At 42.0% G+C, this 18,863-nt stretch overlaps 1 protein-coding gene across 10 annotated transcripts in view; it reads left to right on the plus strand.

Moving 5' to 3' along the window:
• AGO2 (argonaute RISC catalytic component 2) overlaps nucleotides 1-18,863 on the plus strand; it is a 105,898-nt gene that overhangs the window by 35,775 nt on the left and 51,260 nt on the right. For 7 of the 10 annotated variants that reach the window (XR_012157065.1, XM_073330041.1, XM_073330043.1 and 4 more), the window contains 2 exons: nucleotides 730-850; nucleotides 10,909-11,093. Coding sequence is in view for 9 of the 10 variants with exons in the window: in XM_073330041.1 (XP_073186142.1) it covers nucleotides 730-850; nucleotides 10,909-11,093 (306 nt within the window). In the remaining variant the exon portion in view is untranslated. The remainder of the gene's footprint in view (nucleotides 1-729; nucleotides 851-10,908; nucleotides 11,094-18,863) is intronic. The other 3 variants (XM_073330042.1, XM_073330044.1, XM_073330049.1) reach the window with 2 other exon arrangements.

The raw sequence follows: 18,863 nt of genomic DNA on the forward strand, positions 1-18,863 counted from the left end.
CGGCACAGGCTAGGAGCCACCAGCTGGGTCTTCCCCAGTCCTGCCCTCTGCCCCACAGTGATTTACCTCTCTGCCGGCTGCCCTGGGCACCCAATATATATTGCTGAGGAGGGTTGCATGACCGCTTTTGTGACTTCCCTTTGCTTTCCCATCAGAAAGTTTATTTTTTCTGTGGGGAAGCAAAAAAATCTACGGGGGACATAAATTCTCCGCATGCCCAGTGGTGCAGAATTCCACCAGGAGTAGAGGTCAGAGTCAAGATTGTTATTTGAGTGTGATGCAGAGGAATTTGGTGTATACATTGTGCACAGACCCAAATCATTCCCTCGCCTTAATTCTTCCTTTCCCAATGCTGTCCTGCTGCCTAGCCCATCAGTTGTGTTCTGCAGATGAGAGCCATGGAGAAGAGCAGCTTATATTACGTACGTGTTCTGTCTCCTAGAATAAACAGTAGGTAAAACACTGGGGCTATAAACTTTCCAATGAGAAATCAGGATCAAATTTAGTAGTCCCAAGAAACAGTTTATGCAAAGAAAATTTCATAGAACAAAATCAACTTCCGTTGTCTCTTCAGATGAATAAAATGAATATGATCTTTCATGCTGAGTTGTTGATAACCCTTCATGTAACAGCCATTGTTTTTTGTTTCCTCTTGATTTCATAAACATATTGGGGTTCTTTTGGTACTCTGTTCAAATTGTGATAACTTAATTTTCTTTATATTTTCAGAGAAATAGTTGAGCATATGGTCCAGCACTTTAAAACACAGATCTTTGGGGATCGTAAACCAGTATTTGATGGAAGAAAAAACCTTTATACAGCTATGCCACTTCCTATTGGGAGGGATAAAGTAAGTTTTAAAAATAAATTTCTAGCCAGAGGTTTTAATATAATGGCTTCTCACATTGTGACTTCAAGCCTTTTAGGTACCAGGTGATTTTATACTTAGAGTAAATCCCTAGACAAAGACCAGTCTTATTAGGGCATTCTGACACAAATTCCAGATAAAATAACTCACACCGTGTCTGTGGTCTGAGTTCATATTATAATACTTGTCCATTTAGAATGCAAGCTCTTTAGGGTAGTGACAAGTTTATTATTAATGACTTGCATTATAGTAGTGCTCAGAGGCTCAAACAAATATTAGGGCTTCATTGTGCTAGATACTGTACAAATTCTCAGTGAGAGACCCTTAAGAGGTTTCTTACAGTTTAAATAGACAAGATAGACAAAGGGTGAACAGATTTGGAGAGATGAAATGAGTTGCTCAAGGTCACACAGCAGATCAGTGGCAGAGTTAGGAATAGACCTTGGGGCTTCCTAAGCACCAGTCCAGTGTTCCATATGCTAAACCACGCTGTCTCCAACTGTCTCTTACAATGTGTTTGTACAGTACCTAACTCAACCAGACCTCTAGTCATTACGATTATACAAATGTCTACTATTTTATGATATCAAATAGGTGTGCTACAGAAAAAATTGGATTATGCCCCATTTTATCGAACAATTATTACTTAAGCACAAACTAATATCTAAGAAAACTATGAATTGAGGATTTAAGATTCTTAGCGACCAAAAGACTCTTTATCAAATTCTTCGCTTAAAATTTATATCTGTTTACTTCTTAGAAGATTTCTTCTTCTGTGTTGCTACAAAATTTAACTCAAGCAAGAATCTCTAATCTAAAGTATTCTCAGCAAATGTACTTCTAACTTCTAAAGCTGTCTTCATGAGTTTGGCAAGTCCTATTGAAGCCCATACTGCAAAAGTTAATTGGCAACAGCGGTATTGCCCAGCTTGTGTATTTTCTAGTGTCCATTCTATGACAAATAGAAATATTTTAAACTATGCATTTAACCAGAAAAACAAATAGAAAATACCATATATATGTCTGGTGGATAAGCTAATGCTGGTGTTGAATCTCTGAGTTCCTTGCTTTTTGTTTTACTGTAACCTCAGTATTGAATTAACCTTGATGTGTTGCATTTAGCTTAGTGTTTGTGTGTGTGTGTGTGTTTTTGTTTTTTTTAAGAGAAATTGCTTGTGCTTAATGGTAGCATTTAAATGGTCCTAATTACATTTTATATCTTGAGTAAGCTCTTCAGGGCAGGGACTGTCATCAAACATGTTTGTGAAAGGGCGCCCTACTCTTGATGCTTTAAATTAAAAAGTCTGTCTGTATTAAATGATATGTGGAGGGAATTAAGTGTGGCAACAACTTCTCAGCAGGAAACATATTTATCTCTCATCTAGATTTGCCATTCCTATGGGTTTCCTTCTGTTCAACTGTATGGAGTTGAGGTCAGACCTGGCATTCTGGGTAGAGATGATATTCCTCTCAAAATGGGGAAAGCCTCAATTGCAGCTGGCAGGGGAAGACACAACAGGCAGATCCTCAGAATTCTTGCTCTACCTTTCCCCAGAGCACACATTTGCAAAAACTGACCTCAAATTCCTGCACTCAAAAACTTTGGTTTTAGTTAAAAAATTAAAAATGCCTCAAAAGTTGTGAGAATGAAAATGGGGGGTATAGAGGAAATAGTTTTGGAACTGTAATTCCAGTGTTTTGCTTCAAAGTGAATACTGTAATTATAATTTGGAAGAAGTATTCAGGTGTGTGGGGTGTACCTGGCCCTTTGTGGTCCTCTATTGGAGGCCCATCAATCCTACTATATCCTCCTCTTCCCCCCAGGAAGGAGCAGCAAAGGTGGGTCCTCCAGGCCTACCTAGAAAGGCTGCACGGAAGCATAAAAGCAGAGCCCAATATGCTGAGATAAAAGGAGCTGCAGGGCCTGAGGTGATCAGTTCCTGGCTGGGACAAGAAGGGTGAGGAAGGGTGTGCTGCTCTGGCCACAGGAGCTTGACTGGCTGCCTTTACTGGACCTAAAAGAGAGAGGACCTGAAATTTCTACCTCCCTTAGGATTAAAGGGACTAGATGGGAAGAGGCCCAAAGAAGGCAGCAGCAGCTCATTGATGGGCTTAAAGGAAGCAATACTGCACATGGCTGCTGTTTATAGGGTCCCTGGGTTGGGAACTGTAATAGTGGGTGGGCCTGGGTTCCTCCACCAGTCACTGGGGAAGTGACCTAAGCCCTGAAAAGGGGACAAGGCTTGTTTAGAAGCCTGAGTGAAGGGTGGGATTTAAAGAGCCCAGAGATGGGGCTGAAGACTCTGGTGAGGACCAGCAGTTTGTTGAACTCTTGGCTACACCGGAATGGGTTCATTCATTTTGACTCTGTGAGTTGGCTGGAGGGAAAAGACACTGAAGAGCTGAGGAGCTCCTGGGGATCCCCCGCAGCTCCCCAGCCACCACAGGCGGGTGTCCCTCCCAGCCACAGGGCAGGAGCCACAGCTCCCAGCCACAGTAGGGCAGGGTGCTCAACCCTCCTCCCTCCCCGTTTTGTCATGGACATTTTTAATAATTGCCCGTGACGTGTCCATGACTTTTACTAAAAATGTCTGAGAAAATTGTAGCTTTAGCTATCAGTTGCTGAGGTTAAACTAACTCCAGCTGTTCGATTTACAGAAATAACTCCCTCTGTGTTATCTAACAAAACTTTTAAATAAGTTAGCTGTTGGGTAGAACCCTGGTATAACGGGGGACACTCACCTCTTGTAAGTGCCTCTTAGAGGCTGGGTGTGATATTACAGGACAGCGGTGGCAGTTGAGGAGCTGCTGGGGATCCCCTGCCACCCATGGGGACTGGAGAGCTCTGGGGATCCCTGCCACTTTTGGCAGCAGGAGTACCCTGCAGCTCCCGGCCACCAGGGGAGATGGGGGTACCCTGAAGCTCCCAGCCACTGTGGACTGAAGTCCATGGAGGTCTGCGGAAGTCACGGGTTCCGTGACTTCTGCGACCTCTGTGACCAAATCGTAGCCTTACTGATAGTTTACAAAGGGCTAATGGCAGAATGTTTTAATCTCATGCAGCGTGTGTGTTCTGAGCATAGTTTTTATGTGTATATAATTGGCTCACAATTAGACAAAAACCTTAAATTAACTTTCCTCTTCTTCCCAATAAAAACAAAGGTGTGGACCAAGACAGAGTTTAGGGACTTTTTTCCTTAATGTTTCTTCTAACATATGTAAAATTTTGTCTGTAAAATAAAATTGCACGGAGGTTAATAAATTGATTTAATTACCCTGGAAGAAACATCTAATATAAACAAACATACGCCAGTTTAAATCATGCGTAAACAGATTTAGTCTGAAGTAAATTATCACATGAAGCTAATTTGATCCAAGTTCAGTTGAAACCTGTTGGTATATATATTAAGTGTTTTTTGCTTCAGGATAATTAGATAGTGTGTGTGGGGCGGGGGGGTGGAAAGGTTAAGGACTGGAGGCTTTTACTGTAGTATGGCAAGACATGTATGACAGAGAGGTTTGTTACAATTTTCTAGTTTTAGCTTCTCATAGGGCATTTTCCACCAACCATGTCAATGCAATGAACGCCCCCTTACCGCTCATCCTAGGTTATGTTTTACATCTTAAAGGATTGGGATTATCCACCCGCTCCCTTCATGTACACTTAGCCACCATCATGGCCTTTCACCCTGGTATGGACAGCCACTCTGTTTTCACCCACCCATTCATGAAAAGAGTCCTGAAAGGCCTCCAAAATCTTTACCCTCACATACGGGATCCCACTCCAGCTTGGGCCCCCCAGCTTGGGACCCCAGCCTGGTACTTCGCTCCCTTACTAGACTGCCATTGGTTCAAATGGCAATGTGCTCTGGTATTCATTTATCCATGAAAACAGCATTTCTTGTCATTATTACCTCTGCTCAATGGGTAAGAGAAATTGGCGTGCTCATGGCATAACTCTTGTACACAATTTTTAATAAAGATAAGGTTACCTTATGTCCACACCCAAAATACCATCTTCCTTCCATCTAAATCAATCAATCCACCTTCCCTGCTTCTTTCAAAACCAAACAGCAACCAGCAGGAGGTGGCATTGCATTTTATCAGGACAGAACTAAACCTTTCAGACAGTCACCACTCTTATTCCTGTCAACGGTGGAAAGATTGAAAGGCACGGCTGTTTGTAAACAATGTCTTTCCAAGTGGATGTTGCAGAGTATACACCTCTCCCACCACCTACACAATAGACAGCTTCCTCTTGGAACTCAAGCACATTCCACTTGGTCTCTTGCCACGTCGATTGCCTTTCTCAACGTTTTCAAAGCAGCCACATGGGCATCTGCAGACACTTTTAGCCATCTCTGCGTGATTAGTCATGACATAGCATCAGATGCCCTACTAAGACACACTGTTCTATCATCTGTATTAATTAAGCCACAGCCCTCCAATTAGGGGCTGCTTTATAGTCACCTACAGTGAAGCACCCATAGACACCTCACTAGAAGAAGAAGAAGAAGAGGTTACTCACCCTGTGCAGTAACTGAGGTTCTTTGAGATGTGTGTCCCTATGGGTGCACTACCTGCCCTCATCTTTTCTGCTTTGGAGCTGAAAGATAAGCTCTCCAGCAGAGAAGGAACTGTGTGGGCGGTTGAACCACACACCGATATATATAGATGCTGCTCATGGCGCAAGACGGAGAGGTGCGTACGTGCTGTCCAATAGGCTCTGCTACCAAAGATCTCCAATCCCAGGGACAGGGGGCACTTCCGCACCCACAGTGGAAAACCCACAGGGACACATCTCGAAGAACCTCAGTTACTGCACAGGGTTAGTAACCTTCTCTTCTGTTAATGCCACAAATGCCAAGTTACTTAACCTTTCCCTGCCTCACTTTTTTCATCTCTAAAAATTAGAATAACAATACCGACTACAATGGGGCACCATGAGGCTTATTTCATTAATGTCTAACGCTTGGCCTACTCTTAAAATTTAAGTCAGCATAGGTATGGCACTCGGGTGTGAACAGTGCACACCCATGAGCACCATAGGTATGCTGACCTAGCCCCTGATGTAAATGTAGGTAGCCAGATAGAAGAATGCTTCTGTTGCCCTCGCTACCGTTGCTCAGGGAGGTGGTGTTTGTATAGTGATGGAAAAACCGCTTTTCGTTGCTGCAGACTGTGTCTCCGCTAAGGGATTATGCCAGCACAGCTATGGTGCTGTAGCTATGCTGCTATAGTCCCCACAGTGTTGACATGGCCTGCTGTTGTGATTTTCAAAGGAACTTAAGGGAGTTAGGTGCTCTACTTCCATTGAGCTTTGAGTGCCTATCTCCCTAAGGCTTGTTTGAAAATCCAACCTGAAGCATTTTAGGTTCTTGAATGAAAGGACCTATATATGGTCAAATTATTCTTATTACTCCATTCTTATTTAATATGTATTTTGTAAATGGAGAAACCAAGCCACAGAGAAAGCAACTTCCCTGGAATCTTACACTGAGTCATTGGTAGAGCTGGGATCAGAAGTCAGGAGTTCCTGTCTCCGGCTACTGTTCTCTAACACTTGATATACTGCCTTTCATTATTACTCCAAAGGGAATTCTGCACCAAAAAATTTAAAATTCTATGCAAAAAAAAAAAAAATTATGCACACAATATTTTAAAATTCTGAAAATTTTATTTGTCAATAAATAAATTTGGCTCCACAATGGCAGTGGGGAGTACAGGCCACTGACTGCATTGAGGTGGGAGATCACCCTGAAGTCCCCTCCTCCCCCTGTACAGGGACTCGGCAGTGAGGCTGCACCTGACCCTGACACAGTGCAAAGGCTGGGCCTGCCCCAGAAACACCCCGGGGCTCTGCACCAGGTACACCAGGTATGAGTGGGCAGGCTCAGCCCAGCAGGATCCCAGTGTGGAGGGGCTTGGTGTGGGGTGAGAGGTTTCTGTGTTGCGCAATCTGGATGTGGGCTGCTCGGTGGGGGATCTGGATGCACAGAGGCTCATTGGGTGGTTCCAGGTGCGGGGGCAATAGGACTCTGCAGAGGATCCAGGTGAAGGTGGGTGAGGGAGGAGGCTCGGGGGGGGGGGGGGGCTGGGTGCTGGGGAAGTGGGGCTTTATGAGGTGGGGGTGCAGATGCAGCTGGTTGGGGATTACTGGGGTGGGGGTCTGGATGTGGAAGGCTCATTGGAGGGGCCCAGGTGTAGGGGGGTAGAGTCTGTGAGGTTGACAGTTGGATGGGCCAGCTTACCGGGGGGAGCCCCAGCTGCTGCCAAGTGGACGCTACATGCCGGGCTCCTGCTTCTTCCTGTGATTCCCCTATTCCCTTTTCTTCTCCAACCCTTCCCCTCACTCCCACATTCCCATCCCCCACCCTATTCCACTCCCCCTTCCCCTCCACCCTCTCACTCCCCCTTCCCTCATTTCCCCCACCCTCTCCTTACCCAGCCCCACCGTGGGCACTCACTGTTGCACAGAATAGAAAAACAGGAAGGCTCCCAGCACACAGAGGGGGAGCAAGACTGGCACTAGGATCCAGGAGGCAGCATTTGGCTGCAGAGTCATCAGAGCCGAGACACAGCTTCCTTCAGCTGGGCGCTTGCAGAATGAGGGAGGGCAGTGCCATGTAATCCCGTGTCCGCCCCGATGCCTCACCTCTGTTTGGAGGAGGGCAGTCCCCCCCCCCCCCAAAAACTGCACCCATGGTTCCCCCCACCTTTCCCCCTCCCCTCTGTGCAGCTTCCCTTTGCTTCCCTGCTGGTTTGTTGTTTTTTTTTTCCCCAGGGAAACAGGAATTCTGTGGGGGGCGTTTTCTGTGGGTGTGAGGTCACGCAGAATGCCCCCAGGAGTACATTATAGAGGTTAATATGCTGGACTGGGTTTCAGAAGAACAAAGTTCAATTCTCCCATTGGCTTCCTGTATAACCTTTGGCAACACACGTAATATTCCTGTGTTCCTCAGTTTATCTGTATAATGGGCGTAATTGCACTTCAGACTCTGGTGATGGATCAGTAGAGAGACGGTACTGGCCAAGACTAAACTTTTTTCTTTGGGCCAATTAATCCCTGGTACAATTCCAGTGAAGTCAGTAGAGTTATACCAGGGATGAATTTGGCCCTCCGTAGTTCTCTTATTCCTGCTAGCATAACATATGGAAAAAGTCTCACTGAAATCTCTTACTTCATCATATTCTGCTTATTCTGTCAAACTAGAATGTGTAAATGAGATCTTTAAAAATGTTTATTACCAAATTAAAATTGTGATTTGCAGCTCTTACTTTAAAAGTTTATAAGAGCTTCTTACAGCCATGGATTATGGGCTACCCTTTGGACCAAGTGCATTTTTATAAAGAACTCTGTAAAACATAAAACTTTTTGTAACATCTGATTCAGACAAGACCATCTGTTGAGAAAATAACCTGAGAATGTTGGATTTAAAACCCTACATATTTTAGGGATGACTGTGCTTTGATCTTTTTCAAATGGGTCTGGATTCAGTAGTAAAAACTTTGATCCAAATCTGGTTTAAATCAGCAACTCATTGCACCTGTGCTTACTTATATTAGGTATGAGTTTGGCCCTTTAACTTCTATTCATCCATCACATCCTCTCTTACAAGGCTTACCTTTATAGTAGTCTTTTTAAAATAGGTGTTTCTGTACATGTTAGGATTTTGGGGTTCATGTTTTTTAATAACATACAGAATTAATCAAATACGTGACCTAAAGAAATAAAGGCTGTAAGGTAGCTACCTAAATTAGGCTGTATCATGGAATGGGTTAAGCAAAAGTTCACTTTGTGGTTATTGGAATACAAACACTTGAATCACGTGTCTTTTTATTTCCATCAGGGATGCAAAGTTACTGCCAGACAAGTAGTCGAGTTGGTTCCTTATCTTTTTACAAATCACAAATGAGGGGCTTTGTAAATTGAAAACTGATAAAAAGAAATGGACATAACTTATCTGACCATGGATTATTTTTATACTATTCTTTTAACAGAAGATTTGTTATGTTTGTCATTTTCATTGTTTCTGGTATCCGTTAAGTCAAGGTTACAGTAAAAGGGTGAAAAAAGTGTGGAAATGTACAGTTAGGGTCAGCTACACAACACTAGGGGTATGCTACACTGCAAATTAAACACCCATAGCTGCCCAGTGTCAGATGACTTGAGCTTGCGGGACTTAAGCTTGCTGTTTAAGTGTGGTGTAGATGTTCGGGCTTGGACTGGAGCCCATGTTCTGGGATCCTTACCACTTGTGGGCTCCAGAAGCCTGGGGTCTAGCCCAAGTCCAAACATCTACACTGCAATTAAACAACCCTGTAGCTGAGTCCTGTGAGTTTGAGTCAGCTGATGTGGGCCAGCTGCAGGTGTTTAATTTGCAGTGTAGACATACTCTAACTCTCTTCCCCTTTAAGCCTTTGTACTTTGCATGTAAGGAGGAGACATTCTGATGGAAGTTTAAAGTGGGAAAAAAAAAAACTCAAACTCTCAGCCTATGGCTGTTGGAAACCTAAATTTTTATGTGCATATTTTATCAGTAGAGAATTCCCAGTCTGGGTTTGATTCAAACTGGTGACCTAGAGATGAAAGGCTCCGTTTCCTATTGTCCTCTTCTGAGTAGTACAATTCGCTCCACAAGACACATTATCTAATGTATAATGTTATTCTGGGAGGAGTGCAGAGGCAGTAGATAGTATAGTTTCAAATTGCCTGTTGTACATTCGCAACTGATAATGGCTAGGGAGCTGTCCAGTAAGAATTACTGACATTTCTGCTTTATTTTTACTTACAATTTTTTGACTGAAACAAGCTAATCGTCACAGCTAATACAAAAAGAAAAAGAGGTCTTGTGGCACCTTAGAGACTAACAAATTTATTTATGCAACCATCTGGTTCTATCACTGTTAACCTTATCTTCTCTTTGCCATTCCTTCCAGTTGTCTGTTAGATCCACTGGATGCCTTTTGTTTATGTTAAAATTGTAAGCTCCTAAAGGCAGGGTCCATCTTCTAATGTTTTTTGTTTAGCATCCCACCACAGTGGGAACTTAATTGGGACTTCTGGGAGCTACTAAAATGGAAACAAAAGCGCATTTTCAAGAAGCCCTAATTATAGTTATAAAGGTTAAGAACCTCTCTCTCCTCAGATGTCTTTGCAATGTATAATAAAGAATAGAAAAATAAAGAACAATCCTGACTCTTAAATTTAGTTAGGAAAAAATTGTGTGGGGGTGTGACAAAACATCCTCACATTCCTTTTTTAAACTTGACATGGGAGTGGCAGGCTCTAAACAGGTTTCAGAGTAGCAGCCGTGTTAGTCTGTATTTGCAAAAAGAAAAGGAGTACTTGTGACACCTTAGCGACTAACACATTTATTTGGGCATAAGCTTTTGTGAGCTACAGCTCACTTCATGAGTCCAAAGTTAATCATAATATGTGAAAGAAATATCCTTTCCCCCTCTTTGTAGATATTAATTTCCCTAGCACTCAAGTTGGCTTTATCCTTTACTAATTTACAAATCTTATTAAGAATAATGTTCTGGAAGACTGTTTCTGAATTCTTTTTCACATCATTTACAATGGATTAGCAGTAACAATATAAGCAGTACGTTGGAAGGGAAAGTCTGAACGGAGAGTCATGAATCCTAAGCAGACGATGACAACAGACCAGGCTCAATTCTGCTTATACAATAGCTGACTCCTGCATGTATTACATCAATATGTGTCTTTATATCTGCAATCAGACCATCATATTCCCAGTGGGACTGTCCACTTAATATAAGAGCACTGCCAATCTATAGTATTGCCTTAAAGGGGTGGGAGGTGGAAAGCACATTCATGGAAATAATAATTGTAGTAAGAAGATCTAAACTAATAGATGGTGTTTCTCCACACTTCCCCCTTACATCTTTTTCTTTTTGTGCTCTCTTCAAAGTGTTAGATTGCTACGCAAAGCAACTCTATGCCCCTTCCATCTCCCCTGCTTTTTTGTGTCTTTAAATGGAAAGAATCATCTTGTTTTGTTTTCCAATTGTTGCAGGTGGAGTTGGAGGTCACGCTTCCAGGAGAAGGAAAGGACAGAATATTTAAGGTGGCTATAAAATGGATGTCCTGTGTGAGTCTGCAGGCTTTACATGATGCTCTTTCTGGTCGGCTGCCAAGTGTTCCTTTTGAAACTATCCAGGCTCTGGATGTAGTGATGAGGCATTTGCCTTCCATGAGGTGAGGGAAACACCTTGAAGGTCTTTATAAAATTATTTGAATTGTTTAAATGGTCATTCTAATTTAATGTGTATTTTCATGACAGCAGCAACTCTGTTTCTGTTGCAGCAGGTCTCTTCATGTGCAGGGAGCTAACTGGGAAAGTAGCAGTACCGCTGCTTTTGGACTGGCCTGGTCAACTTCTAGTCCCCAGTACCTAAGACTACAAGCCTGCTTCCCCATATTCTGTACAGAGAATATTCCCTCCCCCCCCCTTTCCTTGCATTTTTATATGTTGCTTTGGCTTGTGCAAAATTTAAAACTTCCCTTCCAGCAAGCTTTGAACCCAGAGCATTTGCAGTCATAGCAATGCTATAAAGTCTTTTACCACACCACTGTCTGAATGTTCTTGCCCTATCACAGGTCCTTGGCCTGGAGGGGGCAGGAAAGGGATTGTGGAATGAGGAGAGGTCCAGGTCTGCCAGCACAATGGCACTACTGATTTTTTGGCAGTCTCCCTATATGTTTATGTTGCCAGGGTTTTTTTATTTATTTATTTATTTTATTTTATTTTGTGTTACCATAACACCTAGCAGCCCTAGTCATGGACCAGGGTCCCATTCTGCTAGGTGCTATACAAACAGAGAACAAAAAGATGGTCCCTTCCCTAAACAGCTTACAGCTAAGTATCAGATGAGATAATGGATGCAGACTGAGGGAGTACAGTGAAATGATATGGGTCAGTGTGATAGGCAGTGGTATCAGTGCACCAGCAGCCCAACTGTTGTCAAGTATTTTTTTTTATGGGTATCATGGCAAAGGAGAGTTTTAAGGAGGATAATGAGGTAGCTTTGTGGATATTTACGAGGTGCTCCGCCCCAGCTTGAAGAGCAGTATGAAAGGAAATACAAAGGTGCTTGTTTGAAAATATAACAAGTGTGGGGTGGAAGCTGGCAGGGATGGGGTGGAGCCATTGGGGCAAGTGGCTGGATTAGAGGATGAGAAACTTCTTTTTTCTTCTTCAAGTAGTGTCCCTGTGAGTACTGCACTGGAGGTAAGTCTGTGCCTTTGATTGGAGATTTTTGGTAGTGGTGCCTATTCAGCTTGCGCATGTACCTCGCACATCCTCATGCCCCGTGCCAAGGCTATACGGGACTGCATGGGTGAACCACCCTTAGTTACCTTCTAGCATTTATTGTTGTTGAAACGGTTGTTCCCTTTTAAAAAAATCATAAAATACAATTTTTTTTCATAGATCTAGTTAGTTAATAGTTTCCCCTTTTAGGAGTTACTTTTCAATATTTTACTTGGTAATGCCAGGCTCCCCGGGATTCAAGAGGTGCCTCTCCTACCATGAGACTATTCTGATCAGTGATCGACATTCCCAGTGCATCCACTGTTTGGGTGTTACTCGTATCCGCTGTAAGTGCAAGGTCTGCACTTCCTTCAAGGGTAGCTCTCAGGGGGTGGGAAATAGGGATATCAAGTTCAAACTAATGATTATGACCAGCTTTCGATACTGCCTGTACATAGACCTCCCAGTACCACTAGTGCCCTATCAAAATCAATATTTCTGTCACCAAAAACCATTAGAGATATAGATGGTACTGCGGCACCGAGTACATCTATGCTACCAAAGTCCTCATTGACCCCTGCTAAGCAGAAGGAGATAAGGAGTACACCTTCAAATCTTGGTCACCAATGCACGAGAAGGGTATAGAGATCTCGGATCCTAAGGGGAGTTCCATATGGGCTCTAAGTGATGCTGGTACCACAGAGGTGTAGAGGAGTTTGTCATCTAAGACAGGCTTGGTACCAAGTTTGAATACTCTTTCCCAGAATGGCAGAAAGAAAAGGAGTACTTGTGGCACCTTAGAGACTAACCAATTTATTTGAGCATAGGCTTTCGAGAGCTACAGCTCACTTCATCGGATGCATACTGTGGAAAGTGTAGATCTTTTTATACACACAAAGCATAAAAAAATACCTCCCCCCCCCCACACACACACTCTCCTGCTGGTAATAGCTTATCTAAAGTGACCACTCTCCTTACAATGTGTATGATAATCAAGGTGGGCCATTTCCAGCACAAATCCAGGGTTTAACAAGAACGTCTTGGGGGGAGGGGTAGGAAAAAACAAGGGGAAATAGGTTATCTTGCATAATAACTTAGCCACTTCCAGTCTCTATTCAAGCCTAAGTTAATTGTATCCAATTTGCAAATGAATTCCAATTCAACAGTCTCTCGCTGGAGTCTGGATTTGAAGTGTGGAATGTTGGTGTAGAGGGCTTCTACATCCATAGTGGCCACGATGGTGGTCACTTTAGATAAGCTATTACCAGCAGGAGAGTGGGTTTGTGTGTGTGGGGGGGGGGGGGGGAGAAAACCTGAATTTGTGCTAGAAATGGCCCAACTTGATTATCATACACATTATAAGGAGAGTGATCACTTTAGATAAGCTATTACCAGCAGGAGAGTGGGGTGGGGGGAGGTATTTTTTTCATGCTTTGTGTGTATAAAAAGATCTTCTACACTTTCCACAGTATGCATCCGATGATGTGAGCTGTAGCTCACGAAAGCTTATGCTCAAATAAATTGGTTAGTCTCTAAGGTGCCACAAGTACTCCGTTTCTTTTTGCGAATACAGACTAACACAGCTGTTACTCTGAAACCTGTCAGAATGTCAGAAATGCTGTTGAGAAGAGTTCTAAGCCTGCTGCGGAACAACACTTGATACCGGTAACATGCAAACACCAAAACTGCTCAGCTACCTACAGTACTGATGAAATCTGAGCCGACTTACTTTCATGCCAAGCGCTTGGTACTAACTGCATTGGGACCAAAGCCGTCTTCCACAGGTTCTCACTTGCTCCCATTTTTGATACCATTGGTACCACAAGAATTAAGGTACCCCAAGGAGAGTATTTTAGATAAAAATTTTGGACTAGCCTATAGCAACACTTTCTGGTGAATACTGTAAAAGTCGGGGTTTGCCATTAAAGCCCCAAATTCTCCAACCCTTTGGGCAGAAATTATGGCTACCAGAAAGGCTGTCTCATTTATGAATCCAATAAAGAACACCTAGCTAGAGTCTCAAAAGGATGTTTCAAAGGGTTGGAGAATTTGGGGCTTTAATGGCAAACCCCGACTTTTACAGTATTCACCAGAGAGAAAGTGTTGCTATAGGCTCGTCCAAAATTTTTATCTAAAATGCTCTCAGAATTTCATATTAATCAAACCATTAATGTCCTGGTTTTTTTCCTGAGAACCGCAATAGGCTAGTCAAGAAGCCATATTCCATAGATGTCAGGAGGGTATTAGCCTTTTACCTAGATAGAAAGAAACAAACCATTTAGAAAATCTCCCAGACCATTGGTATCTCTTGCAGACAGAAAGAAGTGTTCAGTAAATTTGAAACAGAGTTTTTATCTAAGTGGATCTCCAGTTGTAGTAAGATCTGATGTTCAGTCCCCTTTGAGTGATCGCACATTCCACACAAGCACTATATACTTCTATAGCATTACTTAAGGATATGCCGGTTGCAGATGTCTGTAGAGTGGCACCTTGGTCCTCTGTTCATACTTCTTGTAATCATTAAGCCTTGGTGCTGTTTGCTCTGTAACCACATAAAAATGTTTGCTCTAAAATGTAGACCCTCCCCCAGTCAGGAAGGAAGCATTGCCAAGTGTGAAATACTAGTTTACCCCAAGAGATGTCGTCTCCTTTCCAATAAAAGGCCGATAGACACCAGACAAGCCATTGTGGAATATCAGTGGACAGACAATTTGTTGTTTGCTCCCTCCATACCCAAGTAGAGGAGATGTACAGAAAGATTTGTCCCATCAGCTTGAGCTCTGGCGGAAGGGAATAAAAATCCCCATCAAGAAGAAGTGGTTATCCCTGTGCTGTGTGGACTTCAAGGAGGGGGCAAGACTTCTAAGCATAAGTGAGGGATCCCCAGCTGTGTAGCTTGGGTTAGCTCTAAAGGACCTATGGAACTTGCACATTACAACAGCTATTACTTTTTGAAACCTAAGACGATAACTCGTTTGTTTGTATGTTTACCTGCTTTAATCTTGTAAATAACTCCTCATTTCTTTTCTTAGTCAATAAATCTTTAGATCATTTATTATAGGATTGGCTTCAAGCGTTGTTTTTGGTGAGAGATCTCAGATACAACTGACCTGGAGTAAATGACTGGTTCTTTGGGATAACCTGAATATTGTTGTGATTTTTTTGGTCTAAGGGACCATCTGTCACAAAGGCAGGTTTGCTTGGGTGGCAAGATAGATCAGAGGACCTAGGGGACTGTCCAGGACTCCATGTTAAGGTAGTTAAAGTGCTTTAGGAGTTTACACTTGATACTTTATTTGTGAATTCTACGCTTAGATTTCACCATCAGTTTGGGGTTTGTGGTGGTGTTTGTAATAGTCTGCCCTGAGGCTGGTACTCATGTTCATGTTCCACTTCAGACAGCATGACAAGTGAAATGAATGGCTCTTTTGGTGAGTGGAGAATTGAAGAAGAGGTGAAGGCAACGAAACTAGAGCTAAGGGGTTGGATGGGTCATCAGCCTGGAAAATGAAGTCACTGAGGATGAGTGTGGGATAGTGTGAAGACAGGAAGAGAGAGAGTTAAGAGACTAAATCAGAGAGGATGACTACTTATGGATGATTATCAGCAAACAGTTTATTTTAGTTATCTTCATGGGCCTTTTTCAAATTTTAATCTAATTTACTTAAATGTTTTTATCACCTAGGATTTATTTAAATAACCTGTTTCTTTGTGTTGACATTTGCTAATGAATAAAATGGCAGCTCTAAGGCCAGATTCTGATCTCCGTTACACTGGTGTAAATTCAGAGTAAGCTATTTGATTTTCAAAAAGGAAATTGCAAACAGAGATCAGGAATGAGCTACTATCTTTAATTTATGTGACCGAAGGAATTCTTTAGGTGCTCAAATAAACAGATACTTAAATTACAAAAGCAGCAGAATAGCAGTTTTTCCTGACCTGAGCCCTTCAGTATAGGCCTGCAGGAGGGAACCGGAAGGACCTAAATAACCCTGTCAGTGAAAATATGGAAATTGGAATCTTGTACCCAAATTCTATGTGACTTTTTTTTAAAACGCCAAAGACTAATTTTTCTGAGCAATGACATTTACTTGATTTAGTAAAAATATCGGCGTCGAAAATACAGATGCTAATTGGGACACTGATATGTGTGAATATTTTATGGCTGCTATTCAAAACTAGAATAGAAACCAAAACTGATTAGGAAGCAGGGAATAACATTTATTAGAATGGCTGAACTTTGCAGTTTTAAAGCCCTAAGTAATCAAATGTAGAAAAAATCTACATTTGATTACTTAGCTCTTTAAAACTGAAAAGTTCAGCCATATGTATATATAAAGAATAACAAAAGATACATAAACATAATCTTCTCATAATATATTAACCACTTGCTGCCTAATCTTAGCTATGGTTGAAACGTTTAATTATATATAATATGAATGGTTACAATATAAATAAATTACTTGTATTACACAATTTATAAACACATTTTGCGTATAAAAATCCAGCTAGTTAAGGAAAAATTATTAAGATAAGGTAATAGAAGCAAAATCCAGAGCAGGGGATAGAGACAGAAGGGGAAGGAACTGAGCTGAGAGGAGCAGGAGGTGGTGGGGAGTGTGTTTAATAGGATCCTTCAGATACTTCCAGAAAAGCATCCAATATCACTGAGAATTTTTCAAGGGTATTTCTGTTACGGAATACAATTCTTTCCATGGTGGCCAAGCTTACAATATCTATGCTCTGGTCTTCAATTGTTGGTCGCTTTTTGGATTTCCAATTAGTGCTCTGGTTAGCCCAAGTTTTTCAGATTTATTGAGCTTCCCATTAACATCCATTAGCTGTTAAATTACATATTTAGCTTGTAACACAATTTTATCTGATAAGAGAAAATTAACTGCAATTCAGTTCTGCCCAAAACCTACGAGTATAGGAGCCTTCCCACAGCATATGGGTTAAGTTAGTACCCGCTGAATCACAGTGCCAGCATTTGACTGACTTAGTGGCACCTGTTTTGAATAGTCGGAGAGAGGTACACTGCATCCTCCATATGATTTTCTGCTGGATTAATTTTAAATTGAGGTCCAAAGAGCAGTTGAGAGCACTGGCTAAAATTTGTTTCCATCGGTTAGCAGAAAATAATTGGCCTAGTTCCTCTTCGCATTTCTTTTTTAGGGAATCTGTGTTTAGTTCAGATTTGCTGGTCAAGTATGAATATAGTGTTGCCATAGGTCTTGGTAATCTGGGTATTCTTTGGAGAAATGCAAGTTCAGGTGGGTCAGGAGAAGCAAAAGAATCGTGGCCAAACAGATGGGAGACGGCACGTTTAAGTTGGATATATTGCCACTGCTTCTTACTCTCTAGATTGAACCTTTTCTTTTAATTTTATAAAAGGAAGGAAAGTATTGTTTTCAATAAATTGACTGATGGTCAAAATCCTTTTTCTAATCCAGTCTGGCTAAATGATGGAGTTGCCTGCTATACAGAGTTTCGAGTTACCCCAGATAGAGGCCTTGGTATGCAGAAAGGATGGGTTTTAAATTTAGTAGACCTACTGTGCCAAGTATTTGTGGCTGCCACAATAGTTGGTAATTGTTCTGGAGGGAATTGGTAGTAATCCGAGTGCAGTGCATTGGAAAGGGGTAAAGGGCAGAGCCCTGCGTGGATACAAAATCCAATCCAAGATCAGCGAACACAGTCCACGGATATCCTCATCCACAGATTTGTGGGGCTCTAAACCTAAAATTTCTGCATCCATATGTGATCTGCAAACATGATCCACGGATATGAAGTGGATATCTGCAGATTTTCAGGGCTTTAGTAAAGGGGCAACCAATTCTGCGTCCAGCTGGAGCCCATCTGGGGCTCCAAAGCACAAGGGAATGAGCCACAGTGCTGCTTGGCTAAGAATTATTGGCTGATAAAGTTTAAAGTTGGGAGATCTAAAACTACTTGTTTTGATAGGGAGCTGTAATCTTTGTAAGGAGATTCTGGGTTTTTTACCAGAACATCAGAAGAAGGACCTGAACATGTTAGCAATTTTAGTAAAATAAAGTGGATATGGACAGGGAGGAAATTCAGAATAAAAAAGATTCTGGGAAGGACATTCATTTTAATTGTTTGTTTTTTCCCCAGAGGAAGAAAGGTAGTGCTTGCCATTTATTTAAATCATTTGCTAACAGCATGATTAATGGGTCTGAGTTAACCTTGACTGTTTTTAATTTCCTTCAGGAACAGGATGCCAAGATATTGGAAGTTTGTTGCCATCTAAATGTCCCTATAGGAGAGCCACTTCTTACTAAATCCCATGAGATTTTTGTTGCTTTCAATTTATCCCAAATTATTTTGTAGCCAGAGGATTTACCAAAGTTATGTATTGTTTGTAGAATAGATTGATCCAGATTTTTAATAAATAGGAGGATGACGTCTGTGTATACAAGAATTTTTGTCTCCAGAGACCCTGACTCAATCTCTTGAATTACCCTGGTGTTCCCCAATTAGTACTGCAAGTTGTTCTAATGCTAGATTGAACAGGAGGGGGGAGGAGGGGCATCCCTGTCTAATTCCTCAAAACGGATCAAAGGAGGGGGATATTGTGCTGTTAGTTAGGATATGAGAGTTAGGATTGGAATATAACAGCTTTATCCATGAAATAAAGGATTTCTCCACCCAAATTTATCCAGGGTACCAAACAATTATTGCTGTCATAGACTTTC

Source organism: Lepidochelys kempii, chromosome 2 (genome assembly GCF_965140265.1).
Source record: "Lepidochelys kempii isolate rLepKem1 chromosome 2, rLepKem1.hap2, whole genome shotgun sequence".
NCBI lineage: Eukaryota > Metazoa > Chordata > Testudines > Cheloniidae > Lepidochelys > Lepidochelys kempii.